Consider the following 16,856-nt stretch of genomic DNA (forward strand, 5'->3'; position numbering starts at 1 on the left):
TTAATAAATGCTAAAAAATACACGACCTAAGATTTACCAATCACGAAAATAACAAAAAAAAAGTTTTTTAACATAACATATTTTACTAATTATGACAGTCGTTTGGCAGGTTATATATGTCACCAGACGTTTCGCGATTTTGCCGAAAGGAGGAGATTGGCGCTGTTGCTAACCACCTGAAATACATAATCTACCAAAGGGCTGTCACAATCAGTAAAGCAGTATCAATATGTTAAATATTTAATAAAAATTTTTTTTTTTGTTATTTTCGTGATTGGTAAATCTTAGGTCGTGTATTTTTTAGCGTTTATTAATTTTCCAAATATAAATTGCATTTTTGATTGTGATTTCTGAGAAAGTACTGTTACAGTTTTTGTGAAAAAAGTGCTCATATTTAATTTATTGACATGAAATTTTTTTTATTATTTTAATTCAAAAAAAGTTTTAGCTGGTGTTTATCTTGCCAATAATCAATTATCCATAAAGGAAAAAGCATTTTACCATCTTGTTTTCAAGAAAAGGCTGTTGAAAATTTTCCAAAATTTTAGTATCAATGTAGATGGCGCTGCCTCACTTGGACCTGGCCTTAAAATAAGAGTAGGGGAGAGCGGGGCAAAGCCGCTGATGTAACATTTATTTATAAATATTTTTGTTATTACACCTTCAATTGACGTGATTTTTTTTTCTATTTCATCTAAAACTAATTAATAACAAATTTCAATAGTAATTATTTAATTTATTATAAGCTTGATTAATTAATTTAATTATTTTCAAAGAAATGCAAAAAAACGGCTTTGCCCCGTATGGCGGGACAGCGACGTTTTTGCTTATATTTTTTAAAGGTAGAAAATTATAGCCGTTAAAACTGTACGAAGTTGCAGTAAATGACCTAATATCTTTGAAACATAAGTATTTTATACATTTTTTAAAGAGTTTTAAGTTATTTTATAAAAAATATCAATACTTGTATTTTTAACCTCACATTTTGAATTCAACTCTTCACTTTTTCGTTGAAAAGTATACTTTACCGACTGTTCAAATTCAAAAATAATTTAAATAACGGCGCGAAAATATGAAATATTAATATTATATTTACATAAAATTTATCATTTTTTTAATGTTAATAATAAATTTGAATACTAATAAATTAATTTATGTTCTAAATGAAATATTATTTTAAAATTATACTATTTTAATATATTATATAATAAACACAGATTTTTTACATAAAAATAACTAATTTCCTTTATTTTATTTAATTTTGTGAAATAATGTAACATAATAATATAAGTAATGTAAGCTAATAACACTAATAATAAAAAATAATTAAATTGAAATATGTAATTTTTGAAAATAAATAAAAACAATTATTTAATATTATTTTATTTAATATTAATTTATTAATTTTAATTTATGTTTTGGTTAAAAAATCAGGTTAATATTTGTTGACACTTGATTCATGTGAAGTTAGAAAAACTTCAAATATGAAGGTAATGCAGATTTTCATTTTCAACTGTTTTTACGAAACAGTTTTTAAACGGCTTTGCCCCCAATGACATACATTTTTTATTTTTAAAATTTAATTTATTTAAATAAAAAATAAAACTTAAATTTCATGCAGATCGTGTAGATAAATGTTTCATTTATTCAAGCAAAAAGTTTTTAAGATCTAAGTGCTTAAAACAATTTTTTAAATTTGAATCTTCGATCAACGAAATTTTCATCTCTTCCTTGCAAAAACTATTTTTATGTTATATTTCCTAATATATTTAATATTTTTTAGCTGTTTCTTTTCCAATCTATTGCTTTAATCGTATTAATAATAAACTGTTAACGAAAATGGTAATAGATTAGAAAGAATGAAGATATTTCGAAAAACGCCTTTGCCCCGCATAGCGGCTTTGCCCCGCTCTCCCCTATCCTCTTAAATTAAGAAACTTTTTTCTTAAAACTTTCTTAGAAATTATACTGTCCCCATTTACCCCAAATTTTATGAAATTTTCTAAATCTTGGGGTAAATGGGGACAGCCAGTTTCATGCGTTTAAAGTTTATCTAAATTTTTTTCTGCTGCATAAAATTAATTCTAGGAACGTAAATAACAAGTTAAAAAAAATAAACTCGCAAATATTACCTTTTAAAGGAAGAAACTTACATAATTTGTGAAAAATAGCGATTTTGTCCCCATTTACCCCAACTGACCCTACTCGGTTAATTGACTATTATCAAATAAATATTTACTTGTAACAAATAATTTTTATTTCAATTAAATAAATTGTATTTGAATCAATAATATTTCTGTGTTTTTTAAAAAAAAATATTTAAATTGACTCAAATAATTATTATTTGATAAAAATAAATATTTATTTGATAATAGTCAAGTAATCGAGTATTTAAATCAAATAAATTTTTTGTCAGTGTATAAATTTATTCCTTGGCTTAATTGAAGACTAATAATTATAAACATACAGTTAACATTATTATAGTTTTTTTTGAAACAAAACAGCATTAAGAGGGATAAAATTAAATATAAAAAATTATAATTTATACTCTCTAAATCTGAATAAGTGAAATTTCACTTAAAATGTGTCAAAAGTCTTCCACGTAGAAAAAATGACGCTGAAGTTACCAACGTTGATTCGACGAATCAGCGAACGAATTTTTCGTTTTCAGATTAGTATAAAGGCCAAGAACCAATTTTTTAAATTGAAACTTCTTTATTTTGGTCCCAAATACATCCTTAAACACTAAAAATCCTCAACCAAGGTGGGGAAATATTAAATCTTAGAATAAAAAAAATTCTTTTCGTCGATTCAACGTTGGTAACTTCAGTGTCATTAGAAAAATAAGTGTATATGCACTTTTAAATAAGTGGTTTTCACTCAAAAATAAGTGAAGTTTCACTTATTTTTAAGTGCATATACACTTATTTTTCTACGTGGAAGACTTTTGACACATTTTGAGTGAAATTTCACTTATTCAGATTTAGAGAGTAGCGTAAAAAGTTTTGTCAAATTTATTTTTTAAATTTAAGAAAAATTCACAAATTTTTGTTTAATAATTTATTGAGACGCATGATTATGTTCTAAAAATCATTAGTTAGAATTGTCATTTTTTGGAATTTCATCAAAAATTATCCATAAAATTGTGATTGGTTGAATTTAAAAATCGCGCCAAAATCTTTCATTCGATTGTTTGTTCGGGCATTTGCAATTTCGGACAAATGAAAATTCTATCAATTAGAAATTCATATGATTTTTCGGTTAAGGAAAAATCGATTTTATGGAAATTATATCAAATAGATAATAATTCGAACAAATGAAAATTCATCTGAAAGAAAATTCTATGCAATAAAATTTTACCCAATAAAAATTTTTTAAAATGCCTATTATGTTAAATGAAACTTCGAGCAAATAAAAATTCTGTAAAGTAAATTTTCGTTTATATAAAAATTCTGTAACATAGAAAATCATTTTGATGAAATTTATCTCCAAAATACTAATTCGAACAAATAAAAATTCGACTTAAAAATAATTATGACAAATAAAATTCCAAAAAATGACAATTCTAACTAATGATTTTTAGAACATAATCATGCGTCCCAATTTATTCTCATTTTTTATGAGAATATATATATATATATATATATATATTAATATACTTATATTAATATATATTAGGGTGGGTCAAAAAAATCTTTTTTTTTTCTATCTGACTTACAAAAACTGGTTGCTAGGCATCTCTAGAAAATACTCACCCAGTATGAGCTCTTAATATTAATGAGAACATTATGCTCATCGTAGTTTTCTATTTTTAATTCAGTTTGATATTAAAATAATCATATCTCGTCATATCAATAGCTTATTAAGCCCGTGTACCATTGTCAATATTTATAGCAAATTGAACGCTCTAAAAAAATGATCTCTTACACTTTTACGATAAACCTAACCATTTCAAAGATATTTAAGGTCAAACATTGAAAAATTTAAGAAAAAAAAATTTTTTTTCTGAATTTTGTGACTTACTCAGTAATAATTATTATTGATTGAGCATCAAAGATTTTTGTAGGAAATTTAATGCTCTACAAAAATGGTCTCTTACACTTTTTCGATTACTCGAAGTATTTTGAAGATATTCCCATTTGAATTCTAATACGCATTGATATTCATACTTTTTTAATAATTATTTTCAATTTTTACAGTTCATTCATTACTTTTTAGGGGCCATTCATTAATTACGTAAGGGTCCTTAGGGGGAGGGGGGGTTTATAAAATCTCTACATGGTCTTACGTGGGGGGGTGGGGGGTAGAAGCTAATCTTACGTAAGATTTTGCCAAGTATTTTCCATTTGTATTGATGTAATTAATTTTTTAATTACATTAATATTGTTAAAAACTTACGTAAGAAGGGGGAGGGGGGGTCCGAAAAATCTTATGTATCCTTACATGGGGGTAGGGGGGGTCAAAATTAGCCAAAATCGTCCTTACGTAATTAATGAATGGCCCCTTAGATTATTCATGATTCAGAAGGTTTCTTATTTAAGAAATATTGTTGAATATATCACTAAAAAAAGAAATTTTTGTTAAATGTTAAATAAGCCTGATGAAAAATATTTAATTACGATCCTCAATCATGATAAGAGTAAAATTATTGAAAGATAATAGTATTGTAAAAAAAATGATTCGAAACAAATATCATCGAAAACAACGAGTAGAATAATATAAATTTGGAAACTGTCATTCTATTAAAATGAAATCAAATTATCATAAGTATTGTCAAAATTAATGAATATACCGTATAAATTGAGAATAATTATTGAAAAAAGTATGAATATCAATGCGTATTAAAATTCATATGGGAATATCTTCAAAATACTTTGAGTAATCGAAAAAGTATAAGAGACCATTTTTGTAGAGCATTAAATTTCCTACAAAAATCTTTGATGCTCAATCAATAATAATTATTACTGAGTAAGTCACAAAATTCAGAAAAAAAATTTTTTTTTCTTAAATTTTTCAATGTTTGACCTTAAATATCTTTGAAATGGTTAGGTTTATCGTAAAAGTGTAAGAGATCATTTTTGTAGAGCGTTCAATTTCCTATAAATATTGACGATGGTACGGTCTTAATAAGCTATTAATGACGAGATATGATTATTTTAATAGCAAACTGAATTAAAAATAGAAAACGACGATGAGCATAATGTTCCCATTAATATTAAGGACAGATCCAAGTGAGGCAGCGCCATCTACATTGATACTAAAATTTTGGAAAATTTTCAACAGCCTTTTTTTGAAAACAAGATGGTAAAATGCTTTTTCCTTTATGGATAAATGATTATTGGCAAGATATACACCAGCTAAAACTTTTTTTGAATTAAAATAATAAAAAAATTTCGTGTCAATAAATTAAATATGAGCACTTTTTTCCCAAAAACTGTAACAGTACTTTCTCAGAAATCACAATCAAAAATGCAATTTATATTTGGAAAATTAATAAACGCTAAAAAATACACGACCTAAGATTTACCAATCACGAAAATAACAAAAAAAAAAATTTTTTATTAAATGTTTAACATATTGATACTGCTTTACTGATTGTGACAGCCCTTTGGTAGATTATGTATTTCAGGTGGTTAGCAACAGCGCCAATCTCCTCCTTTCGGCAAAATCGCGAAACGTCTGGTGACATATATAACCTGCCAAACGGCTGTCATAATGAGTAAAATATGTTATGTCAAAATACTTTTTTTTTTGTTATTTTCGTGATTGGTAAATCTTAGGTCGTGTATTTTTTAGCGTTTATTAATTTTCCAAATGGAAATTGCATTTTTGATTGTAATTTCTGAGAAAGTACTATGTTACAGTTTTTGTGAAAAAAGTGCTCATATTTAATTTATTGACATGAAATTTTTTTTATTATTTTAACTCAAAAAAAGTTTTAGCTGGTGTATATTTTGCCAATAATCAATTATCCATAAAGGAAAAAGAATTTTACCTTCTTGTTTTCAAGAAAAGGCTGTTGAAAATTTTCCAAAATTTTAGTTTCAATGTAGATGGCGCTGTCTCACTTGGACCTGGCCTTAAGAGCTCATACTGCACGGAGAGAAAAATCTGCCTTTTATAGTATAGAAAGGTTTACATTTAATGCACAGAAATTTTCTATGCTATATAGACATGAAATTTGAGTAATTATAGTACAATCGTATGTCTTTTTAGCATGAAACTTGTCTATGCTAATAAAGTTTGTCATATAGCCTCTTATTACATACTTATTATACTTTTAATCCAACGGCGCCATGCGAAGATCGCACATAACATCATCCTACTATGTTTGCATAAGTTCTATGCTTTTTCGGGGATAGACTCTTGCAACTGGCGATTAGGGCAGTTCCAATTCAGTAAAGGTGGGCGTGGCCTAATCGCCAGTTGCAAGAGTCTATCCCCGAAAAAGCATAGAACTTATGCAAACATAGTAGGATGATGTTATGTGCGATCTTCGCATGGCGTTGTTGCTATTAAACTACATGTTTTGTACTATAGAAGCATATATACTATGCTTTTTTAGTACGGACAAATACTATCCTAAAAATTCTCAAATCTTTGCTCTATTAGTATGAAAAGTTTAAAGAAAAATAGCAGCAATCTATTTCATACTATAAAAGGCAGATTTTTCTCTCCGTGTGGGTGAGTATTTTTTCTAGAGGTGCCTAGCAACCAGTTTTTGTGAGTCAGATAGAAAAAAAAAATGAAAGATTTTTTTGACCCACCCTAATATATATTAATATATTCTAAATATTATTAAATGAAAAATTGACTAAATATTTCTCTGATAAAGTTTCTTTCAAATGTTAATTATAATTTTAATTCATCAAATCTCATTCATAAACATTATTGCATTTTCTTTTTTTCATAAAATGCAAATTAATCAACAAATTTTTTAATATTTAAAATATTAATTATTATATAAGTTAAAAAACTATTAATGTAAAATTTATTAACTGATAATTATATAGACGAAAACAAAAGTATAATCTCAAGAAATTTTTTTACTATTGTATTTCAAATTATTTTTGAACATGTATTATATAATTAAAATGAGGTTATTTCAGGCTAATTATATTGTTGCTTTTATCTTTTAAATATTAAAGATAAAAATGTGAAATTTGAATTTATGATTGAAATTGATTTTCATATATAACAGATTCTTTTTTTTTTTTTTTTTGTAAAATTCAATTGCAAATTGCTGGGACATTGTGTAGACAGGTGTTGCGTGCAAAAGTCACATACATACAAATTGGTTTGCTAATTTGGCGCACCTTATAAGAGCTAAATAATAAATATATATAATAGGTGCAAATTATTAGCAACAAGTTACATCATGCATTTGGTAAAATATATAAATATATAATATATCTACATTTTATTATTATTATTATTATTATTATTATTATTATTATTCGTAATTTAATTCAATAAAAATTAGTTAATCAGAAAATATTTTCTTTTGCAATAACAAAAATATTTAAAGTTTCTTTTTCATTTATTTCCTTTTTGATTATTGAGGAATTTTTATTTAGAAGAAAGAAAGTTTTTTTTCATTTTGAATTTTTTTTTTTCAATTATATTACAACAAAAAAATTAAGGAACTTAAATTTTAAAGAAGCTATAGTTTTTTTTTTAATTCGACGAAATTACTAAACAAAAAAGAGGAAAACGGAAAAGGTTGTTTAAAAAAAATTTCCTTAATTAAAAAAAAAAAAACATTTTCTTTTTGTAAATTCAAGAAATGATTCTTTTAATTTTTAAGAAATGATAATTTAGAATTTAGATAAATTTCAAATTATTGAATGCTTCTATTGAATTTATAATATGAAATTGAGACGATTTTTTTTTTAAATTTTATCTTTTTTTTACATGACAATAAGCAGGAAGAATAACGTTTTATGCCTCTTTTTACAATTTTCCATCATCGTGAACAAGGTTAAAGGTTTTAAACCCAATCTAAAAATGGCCTTCTTTCATGAAAGCTTATATATATATTTATTCGCTTGATTTGTTCGCTTATTAGAAAATAACCCCAGTCGCGATTTGTTCAGAAAAATTTCACCTTCAAACTCGTCTCATAGCTCTAAAGTAAAAAAGTATAATGTATATAAAAATTATTCAAAAAAAAAAAGAAAGAAAAAATAAGGTCACTCTTGACATTTCTTTTTCATAGTTTAGTTTGTTATTTAAATTTTATTTGATTTTTGCATTATACACAAAAAAGATAACCATTAGCATTGATAAGCACGTCCGTTTAAAATGAAATTAATATAATTAAGATTATTTGTTATTTTTTTTCATATACTCGTTGCACGAGATTAAAAAATATAATTTTTTTTTCATGATGAGCACGTTTTCAATTTTATTATCATCAGGTGAAAAATTTTTTTTATTCACTTTTTTTAATTTTCATAAAAATATTAATTTAATTTACATATATACTTTTAACTAAAATTCTATTACTAAATAATAATTATATTACATACAAGAATTTTTATCAAAATTTTTTAAATCTATCAATTTTTATTGATATAAAATTTAAAAACATTTTATATTAAAAAAAAAAAATTGAACATTCATTTTAAAAAAGAAATATTTTAACTTTATTTGCATAAAATATTTTTCTGTTACTTTTTTATTATTCCAGACAAATTTTTTGGATATATAATGAGTACATAAATTAATGAAATTAATAAATATATAGGTAAATATACATCCAGGTGTATGATGTGATAAAAAATGTTTTAAAAATAAGAAATTAATTATTTCTTTACTTATTAATTTTTTTGACATATTTTTTTCATATAAATTTTTATTTGATTAGGAAAAATAATATAGTATATATAATAAAAAAAATATTTTTTTTTTTAAATACAAAAACTACTGCTTTTCCTAATTAAAAATTATTCAATTTCAAATAAATAAATTAAAAAAAATTATATTTGATAATATTTTCTTAAAACAAAGAAAATTGTTTCTTTTTATAAAAGAAAATTTTCATTCCCAATTTTAGAAATACTTTTTTTCATGCAAATCAAATCATAATCGTATTGTCTTTTTTTAAACTAAAAAAATATTTACAATAAAGAAAAATATTAAATAATCAAAAAATATTGTTGATTCGTAAAAAATTGGTTTTTTTGAGATTTTTTTTTTAGTACTAATTGAGACTAGCTTCCATGAATTTTTTCAAATTTTTTTAGCAAGCCGTTTTCGAGTTATGGAATTTTGAAAATTGGAGAATTTTCATGACTTTTAATTTTTGAATGCTCATAACTTCCTTAAAAATGCATCAATTTTAAAAGTCTTTTTTTCAAAATGTGTGTTATTAAACGTACTTTAAAAAAAAATCGAAAAAATTTTTTTAAACGATATTACTATCAAATTTTTGAGTTTTAATGATAAAAAATTATTTTTCTCATTCGATGTACTGATCGATTTTTTTCAAAATTTTTTCAAAAAAACTACTTTTTACGAAACTTTTAAACCCAGCCCGATAATGGGCATTTTTACAATATTTTCGGAATTTTTTAAAAATTCTTTTCGTTTTTTTTTATACTACACACTTTTATGTATTTTAATGCGCTAATTGTGAAAATCATAGTGACAATACCCGAAAATTTGATTTTTATGGTGAAAACAATAAAAAAAAGTCCCAAAATTTATGGTTTTTTTCGTTTATTGGGTAAAATATGCAAAATTAAGAAAAAATGTTGAAACAAAAGTTGTAGATCTTATTAAAATACATTTTTTATATCTTATGCATTTTTTTTTTTTATTTTGCATATTTTACCCAATAAACGAAAAAAACTATAAATTCTGGGACTTTTTTTTATGGTTTTCACCATAAAAAATCAAATTTTCAGGTATTGTCACTATGATTTTCGCAATAAGTACATCAAAATACATAAAAGTGCGTTGTATAAAAAAAAACCAAAAAGAATTTTTAAAAAATTCAAAAATTTTTGAAAAATTCCGAAAATATTGTAAAAATCGTTTGCTTAAAAGTTTCGTAAAAAGAAGTAGTTTTTTTGAAAAAAATTTTGAAAAATATTGATCAGTACGTCAAATGAGAAAAACGACTTTTTATCATTAAAACTAAAAAATTTGATAGTATAATATTGTTGAAAAAAAATTTCGATTTTTTTTTTGAAAAGTACGTTTAAAAACACACATTTTGAAAAAAAGACTTTTAAAATTGATGCATTTTTAAGGAAGTTATATGAGTATTGAAAAATTAAAAGTCATGAAAATTCTCCAATTTTCAAAATTCCATAACTCGAAAACGGCTTGCTAAAAAAATTTGAAAAAATTCATGGAAGCTAGTCTCAATTAGTACTAAAAAAAAATCTCAAAAAAATCGGAGATGCAATTGCAGATGGACTTACACTTTGGCGTGGAATATATGATATATTGTTTAATTATTTACTTGAAATTGCATATACATCTTATATATACGAACATATAACATATATTCATTATTGGCACGTGCCACGCATTGTTTATCACCTGATAATTACCTTTTTTCATCTTGCATTGTTATATTATTCAAGGTAAAAATATATACAAATTATTCTGAAAAAGAATAATCGTCGAAAATAAAGAAACGGAAAGGCCACACGACACATTTCAAGGTTCATAATCAATGGAGCGAAAAAAAATGTAGGACATGTTAATGGAGAAAATTAAGTTATTTTAAAAATGTAGTAAACCTGGGAATAATCGATTAATAAATAAATTCAAAATACATACACACACACACACACATACTTTCATTCTTATAAAAAGCAAATTTTACCAAAAAAGAAAAATTACTTTTTAAAAATGAATTATTGTTTTAATTTAATTAAAATTATTAATTATTACTTTTTAAATCAAAAATATTATATTTATTTAACATTTTATAATAATTATTTTATTTAACAATATAATAATTAAAAATAAATTAATACCTTTAATAATAATAAATTATTTAATTAAAAAAAAGCTATTTGTAAAATAATTTTCTTTAGTTAAAAGTAACTTAACGATAAAATAAAAATACAAAATTTAATTAATCTATTTAATTAAAAAATTTCTCAGAAAACATTTTAGTATACTTCCTACTCTTTTATATAGTCTATAGAAAATTTTTTTTTTTTTTTATAAATTTAAATATCTATGGTCTTTTTATGAAAATATCTTCAAAATATGTATATAAGTAAATTATGTACATTTTTTTTTTACATTTTTAGGAAAAAATTTAATTTTTTTTTTTCAATATTTAGAGATGATCATTTGACCATGAAGTCATTGGTACGTTGTGATTCCAAGGTTAGATTATTCCAGAGTCAAGATTCCCAATGTGTGTTAATTCTGATTTTCATTTTGCTCTTCAATATAGAGTCTTCACATTATAAAAACGTGTACTTTTTCGGCGAGGTGATTGTTCACCGTAATCGCCTGATGGGACATGAGTTCATGGACAATTATTTATTTTTAAAATGTGAATCAAACAATATTTTTTTTTTGAACAAAAAAAAAAAAAATTTCTTTAAAAATTTTTCTTTTTTTCATATATATATATAGATATTGAGGAAATTATTTTTGATCTAATTTTATCGAAAATAAATTTTGTAATAAAAACAAAAACATTGCGATTAATAATTAAAAGTTTATAAAGATAAAATAAAAAATTTATATTATATAATTAAATTGAAAATAAATAATTATAGAAAATTAATGGAATATACTTTTGAAGAAATTCTTTTTCATGAAAATATTCTTGGTAAAAGATTTTTTACAGCAAGATGTAATTAACAAGATTTCAGTTTTCAATAAGAAACTGTTCTCTACGAGTGAATGTTTTGATATATTTATATATATATATATATACACTTGGGGAAATAGATTTTTTTTTTTCAATAAAATTTAATTAATTAAAAGGATTTATAATTTCTTCAAAGAAACTGTTGACGGAATTTAATGAGCATATATTAGATAAAAACTTTCAGAAAAAGATTTTTGTTTAAACAAACAAATCTTTTACTTGACTCAAATATAAATATATATTTATACTTTGAAACATTTGCTTTCAATTTGAAATTTATTTATTTCATAATAACTCAAATTTATAAATTTTATTTTTTTTATTTATGATAAAACAAAAAGTTATTATTATTTGCTATAAAACTTTTGTTTTATAATAAATAGTAATTTTATAATTAATAAGCGCATTAAAAAATTATGTAAATTATTTTTAGCAATATAAAAATGGTATTACTAACAAAATCGACCAAAAAGTTAAATATTTTTTTTATGTACAAAAAATATTTAACTTACGAGTTTCCTTGTTGATAAAACGGTTCCAGTTTAGTGGGTCAAAATCGAATATACATATTTACAAAAAAAAAAAAAAACCGTGTTTTATAAAAAAATGTTTTTATTTGTCTCGAGACAATTATTTTTTTTTTTTTTTATTTAAAGTTAGAGACACGTTTGACATTGCAATAATCACGTATGACTTTTTACAATGATATATTCAAATGAAGACTTTCAATTTTTTTTTTTCTATTTTTTATTTTCTTAAAGGTATTTTCTGTTATTTGTACATTTAAAAATTGTATGACTCTTACGTAAGATTTCACTTATATGACTTTTAGAAAATGTAAAGATGCATTTAAATCTACATGAGCATAAAAGACTAAAAACTCATAAAATGTCAAATGATTGACAATGGAAAAATTTACTTTTACTCGTGACCTTTTTTCAATTTTAAGTGTTAATATTTTTTAAGCATTTTTAATGTAATATATTGAAGTTTGCAATAACGTTAAGTAAATGAAATCCTCTTATTCAAAGGATAAAAAGAGAAATATCAATCTTAAGAAAAATATGACGATTTTTATTTATTATTTAAATTTTATAATTTTTAATTATAGAAAAATTCTTCATGAAATTAAATTTTAAATTCAATATGTATTTAAATAATTTTATGTAAATAATGTCAGAGTACAATTAAAAATATATATATATTTTTTATTAGTTAAAATTTAAATAATAGTAATTTTTCTTTAAAAAATATTCTTTGCTTTTATATTAGTTGACTTTATACTATTTTTTATTTTATTATTTTTATTCAATTTTATTTATTTATTTTTCTAAGTTTTTCAATACGTTTATAAAAATTCTACATATATTAAAAAACTTATATATTATATAAATACGAATGAAAATAAATTTATTAATTTCTTTTAAGAAACATAATTTTTTTTTTACCGCTTTCGCATTTGAATTTGAAAATAAATCGAAACAATTAAATGATTCGATATATTGAATGTTGGTTCTCTGCGTCAATTGATTGCGCATGCATCGAAACAAACATGGCCGCCTGTCAAACTATAGTGATATAGTCTGTTCTTATTAATTTTTCTTATCAATCTTCCTAGTTTAATTATCCTCTTCTATCTCAAGAAAAAGATAAAGAAAATAATACAAATGTGTATCAAGAGTTATCACAAATAGACTGAACATCAAACTAGTTATTATAGTTATAAGTTTTTTTTGACGTTCGATGTAAATTTAAGAATGTCATAGTTATTTGATTTTATCTGCATAATACGTAACAATTATTAAGTAATAATTATAAAAGTAATACTCAATAGTGTAAAAATTAGTTAAAAAAAAAGACTTCCATCTATTCTTTAATTGTAACAGCAGTCAACACGCTAAACGAGGTTATGTTCATTTTGCTTAATGTTAAATTGTTTCATTAAGTGAATAAAACTTTATTCATTGGCGAGTGGAGATAATTTTTCGTCAATTTTTTTTTTTTTTATTAATAAATAAAATGTCAAGAAAAAGTGGTTACGGTCCCGTTCCTGATCGTTGGTTACATTGTCCACGAAAATCACTTGTAATAATACAAAATAAATTTTGTGCTTTCAAAACACCACTATGCTCTGGATTTGATAGTCAAGTACCAGAAGAATGTCGTTTCTCAGTGAAAATGCTCTTTGATTCAATGAAAAGTCAAAAAATTAAAATGGGCCTTTGGATTGATTTGACAAATACAAAGAGATTTTACGATAGAACCGAAGTTGAGGAAACTGGCTGTCGATATTTAAAAATTCCCTGTAAAGGTCGTGGTGAAACACCAAATGAGCCAACGACAAGAGCTTTTGTTGAAATTTGTAGAAAATTCATTCAAACAAATCCACTTGAAATGATTGGTATTCATTGTACACATGGATTTAATCGTACTGGTTTTCTTATAATAAGTTATTTAGTTGAAGAATTTGGAATGAGTGTTGATGCTGCTTTAGCTGAATTTGCCACGGCAAGACCGCCAGGTATTTATAAATTTGATTATATTCAAGAATTATATAGAAAATATGATGATATTGAGGATTGTCCATCGGCACCACCAAAACCCTCGTGGTGTTTGGAGAATAATATTGAAAATGACGATGATGAAATTGGTGAAGCAAGTCAATCAAATTATGAGGCAAATGTACCACCTATTGAAAGAAAACGAAAACGAGAACATTTCAATAAAAATCCCGTTTTTATGGACGGTGTTCCTGGTGTGATGCCACTTACAAATTTTCAAATTGTCAGTGGAATACAAAGACATATTCAGGATATTTGCGGCTGGACCGACGGTGGTTTTCCAGGATGTCAACCAGTTTCAATGGATGTTGATAATATTTCAATGCTAAACAGAAAACCTTATCGAATGTCTTGGAAGGCTGATGGAACTAGGTGAGATTCTTAATTCATTTTTTTTTCATATTAAATTATTTTATGTAGAAAAAAAGAATTGAGATTTTTAATTTTTTGATAAATTTTCAAAAGTAATTACCATTAAATTATCCTATCAATCAATTTAAATATGCAATGATGGAGAGATAATTGAAAAAAATTGATTTGAACAATATCGAGGTAAATTTCAAAAAAAAAAAAATTATATTTCAAGACTGTTTTTGTAGTCTCATTAACGAAAATAAATTTGAAAGCAGAACCAGTTATAGAAAATTTTTAATATACTTTTTTTTTCATAGTGAAAGCTGGCTTACCAGTTCGATAATCTTCAAGATATTTTTTTTTCTTTTTTTTTTCATTATAGTTCTGCAGTTTTTTCTTTCTCCGAAATTATTCAAAGTGAAAGTCAAGGCATGTTACTTTGTGAATGCATAGAGTTTAATCATGAAAGTAGGTGAAACATTGCACAAATAAATGATTATGGTTTTTATTTTCTAGTCAAATTGAAAAATTATTATAAATTTTTCGAAATCAATTATAATTATTTTTTGCAATTAATTAATTATATGATATTTTTGAGAGTTAAGTTTCCACGAATTATGCACAGTTTCTTAGACGATGATATTATTTATTTAGTTTCTTTTTTCACTTTTTTTTTTTGTAATAAATAAATTAACGATTTATAAAGAATCGAATAATTAATTTATTATTAAATTCAAAAATTAATTTATATTTATTATGCAATGTTTGTTTTTTGTTTAGATATTTGATGTTAATTCAAGGTGATGGTCAAGTTTACTTCGCTGATCGAAATTTTAGTATTTTCGAGGTTAGTGGATTGCGTTTCCCTCATGCGAGGGACCCGAAAAGAATACTTCGAGATACATTACTCGATGGTGTAAGTTTTTATTATTTTTAACTTTGATGTTTAATAAATGGACGTTAAATTCTTTTTTCAAAAATTTGCGTTGTCGAAATTAAAAAATTGTAATTATAATTATTTATTTTACAGGAGATGGTGATAGACGTGGATAAATCGGATGGCAGAAAATATCCACGCTATTTAGCCTATGATGTAATTATGTACGATGGAAAAGACGTGAGCAAAGAGCCATTTGAACCTGTACGTTATAATATTATTGAGAGAGACATAATAGCCGGGCGTATTCGTGCTTTTAAAGAAGGACGAATGAATAAGGATCGTGAGCCATTTTCAGTGCGTCGAAAGAATTTCTATGAATTAAATTGGACAGCCAATATTCTTGGTGAAAAATTTGCCAAACAATTGACACATGAACCTGATGGTCTTATATTTCAACCCGCCAAGGAACCCTATATAACTGGACCATGTCCCGAAGTTTTAAAATGGAAACCACTTTCAATGAATTCAGTTGATTTCAAATTGAAAATTACCAAGGAAGAAGGATTGGGCATTCTGCCAAGGACTATTGGACTACTTTATGTCGGTGGACATAGTGTTGAATTTGCACGAATGAAAGTAAATAAACATATGAAAGAATTGAACAATAAAATAATTGAGTGTAAATTTGAAAATAATGAATGGGTTTTTATGCGCGAAAGAACTGACAAATCGTTTCCAAATTCATATAAAACAGCAATGGCAGTATGTCAATCGATTATTCATCCAGTGACGAAAGAAAAATTGTTAGACTTCATTCAAAAATATCAATATCAAGATGATACTGATTTAATGCCACCACCAAATAGAACTAGGTGACAATGATAAATTGACAACAATGATTGATTTTTAATTTACAATTAAATGGACGCATAATTGTTTGAAAAATCATGTATTGTAATTAAAAAAAAAAAATAAAAATACTTTGTTTGATATTAAGTTACATATTTATAGAAATTTGTATGGCAGTGCATTATCGAATTGTGCATTAATAAACTCAAGTTTTGTTTAGTTATTATTGTCATAGTTTTAATTTAATCATTTTATCCCTTTTTAAAATCTTTTTTCTTTCATTTTAAATTAAAAATTTTTAAAAAGTACAAAAATTTAAAATACAATTTAAACATACAATTAACAAATCCAACAAAAA

General features: G+C 24.1%; 2 protein-coding genes across 2 annotated transcripts in view; both read left to right on the forward strand.

Moving 5' to 3' along the window:
- The window catches only part of LOC127278010 (transducin beta-like protein 2), an 81,969-nt gene that overhangs the window by 63,054 nt on the left and 2,059 nt on the right, over window positions 1-16,856 (forward strand). The gene's annotated exons all lie outside the window — the stretch shown is intronic.
- Window positions 13,415-16,721, forward strand: LOC127278011 (mRNA-capping enzyme). Its single transcript, XM_051299503.1, has 3 exons — window positions 13,415-14,787; window positions 15,550-15,685; window positions 15,800-16,721. Exons 1-3 carry the CDS (start codon window positions 13,874-13,876, stop codon window positions 16,523-16,525), a joined length of 1,776 nt encoding a protein of 591 aa, XP_051155460.1. The 5' UTR covers window positions 13,415-13,873; the 3' UTR covers window positions 16,526-16,721.

The sequence above is a fragment of the Leptopilina boulardi genome, unplaced genomic scaffold (assembly GCF_019393585.1).
Source record: "Leptopilina boulardi isolate dan_hultmark-lab unplaced genomic scaffold, ZJU_Lbou_2.1 LbouV2_193, whole genome shotgun sequence".
NCBI lineage: Eukaryota > Metazoa > Arthropoda > Insecta > Hymenoptera > Figitidae > Leptopilina > Leptopilina boulardi.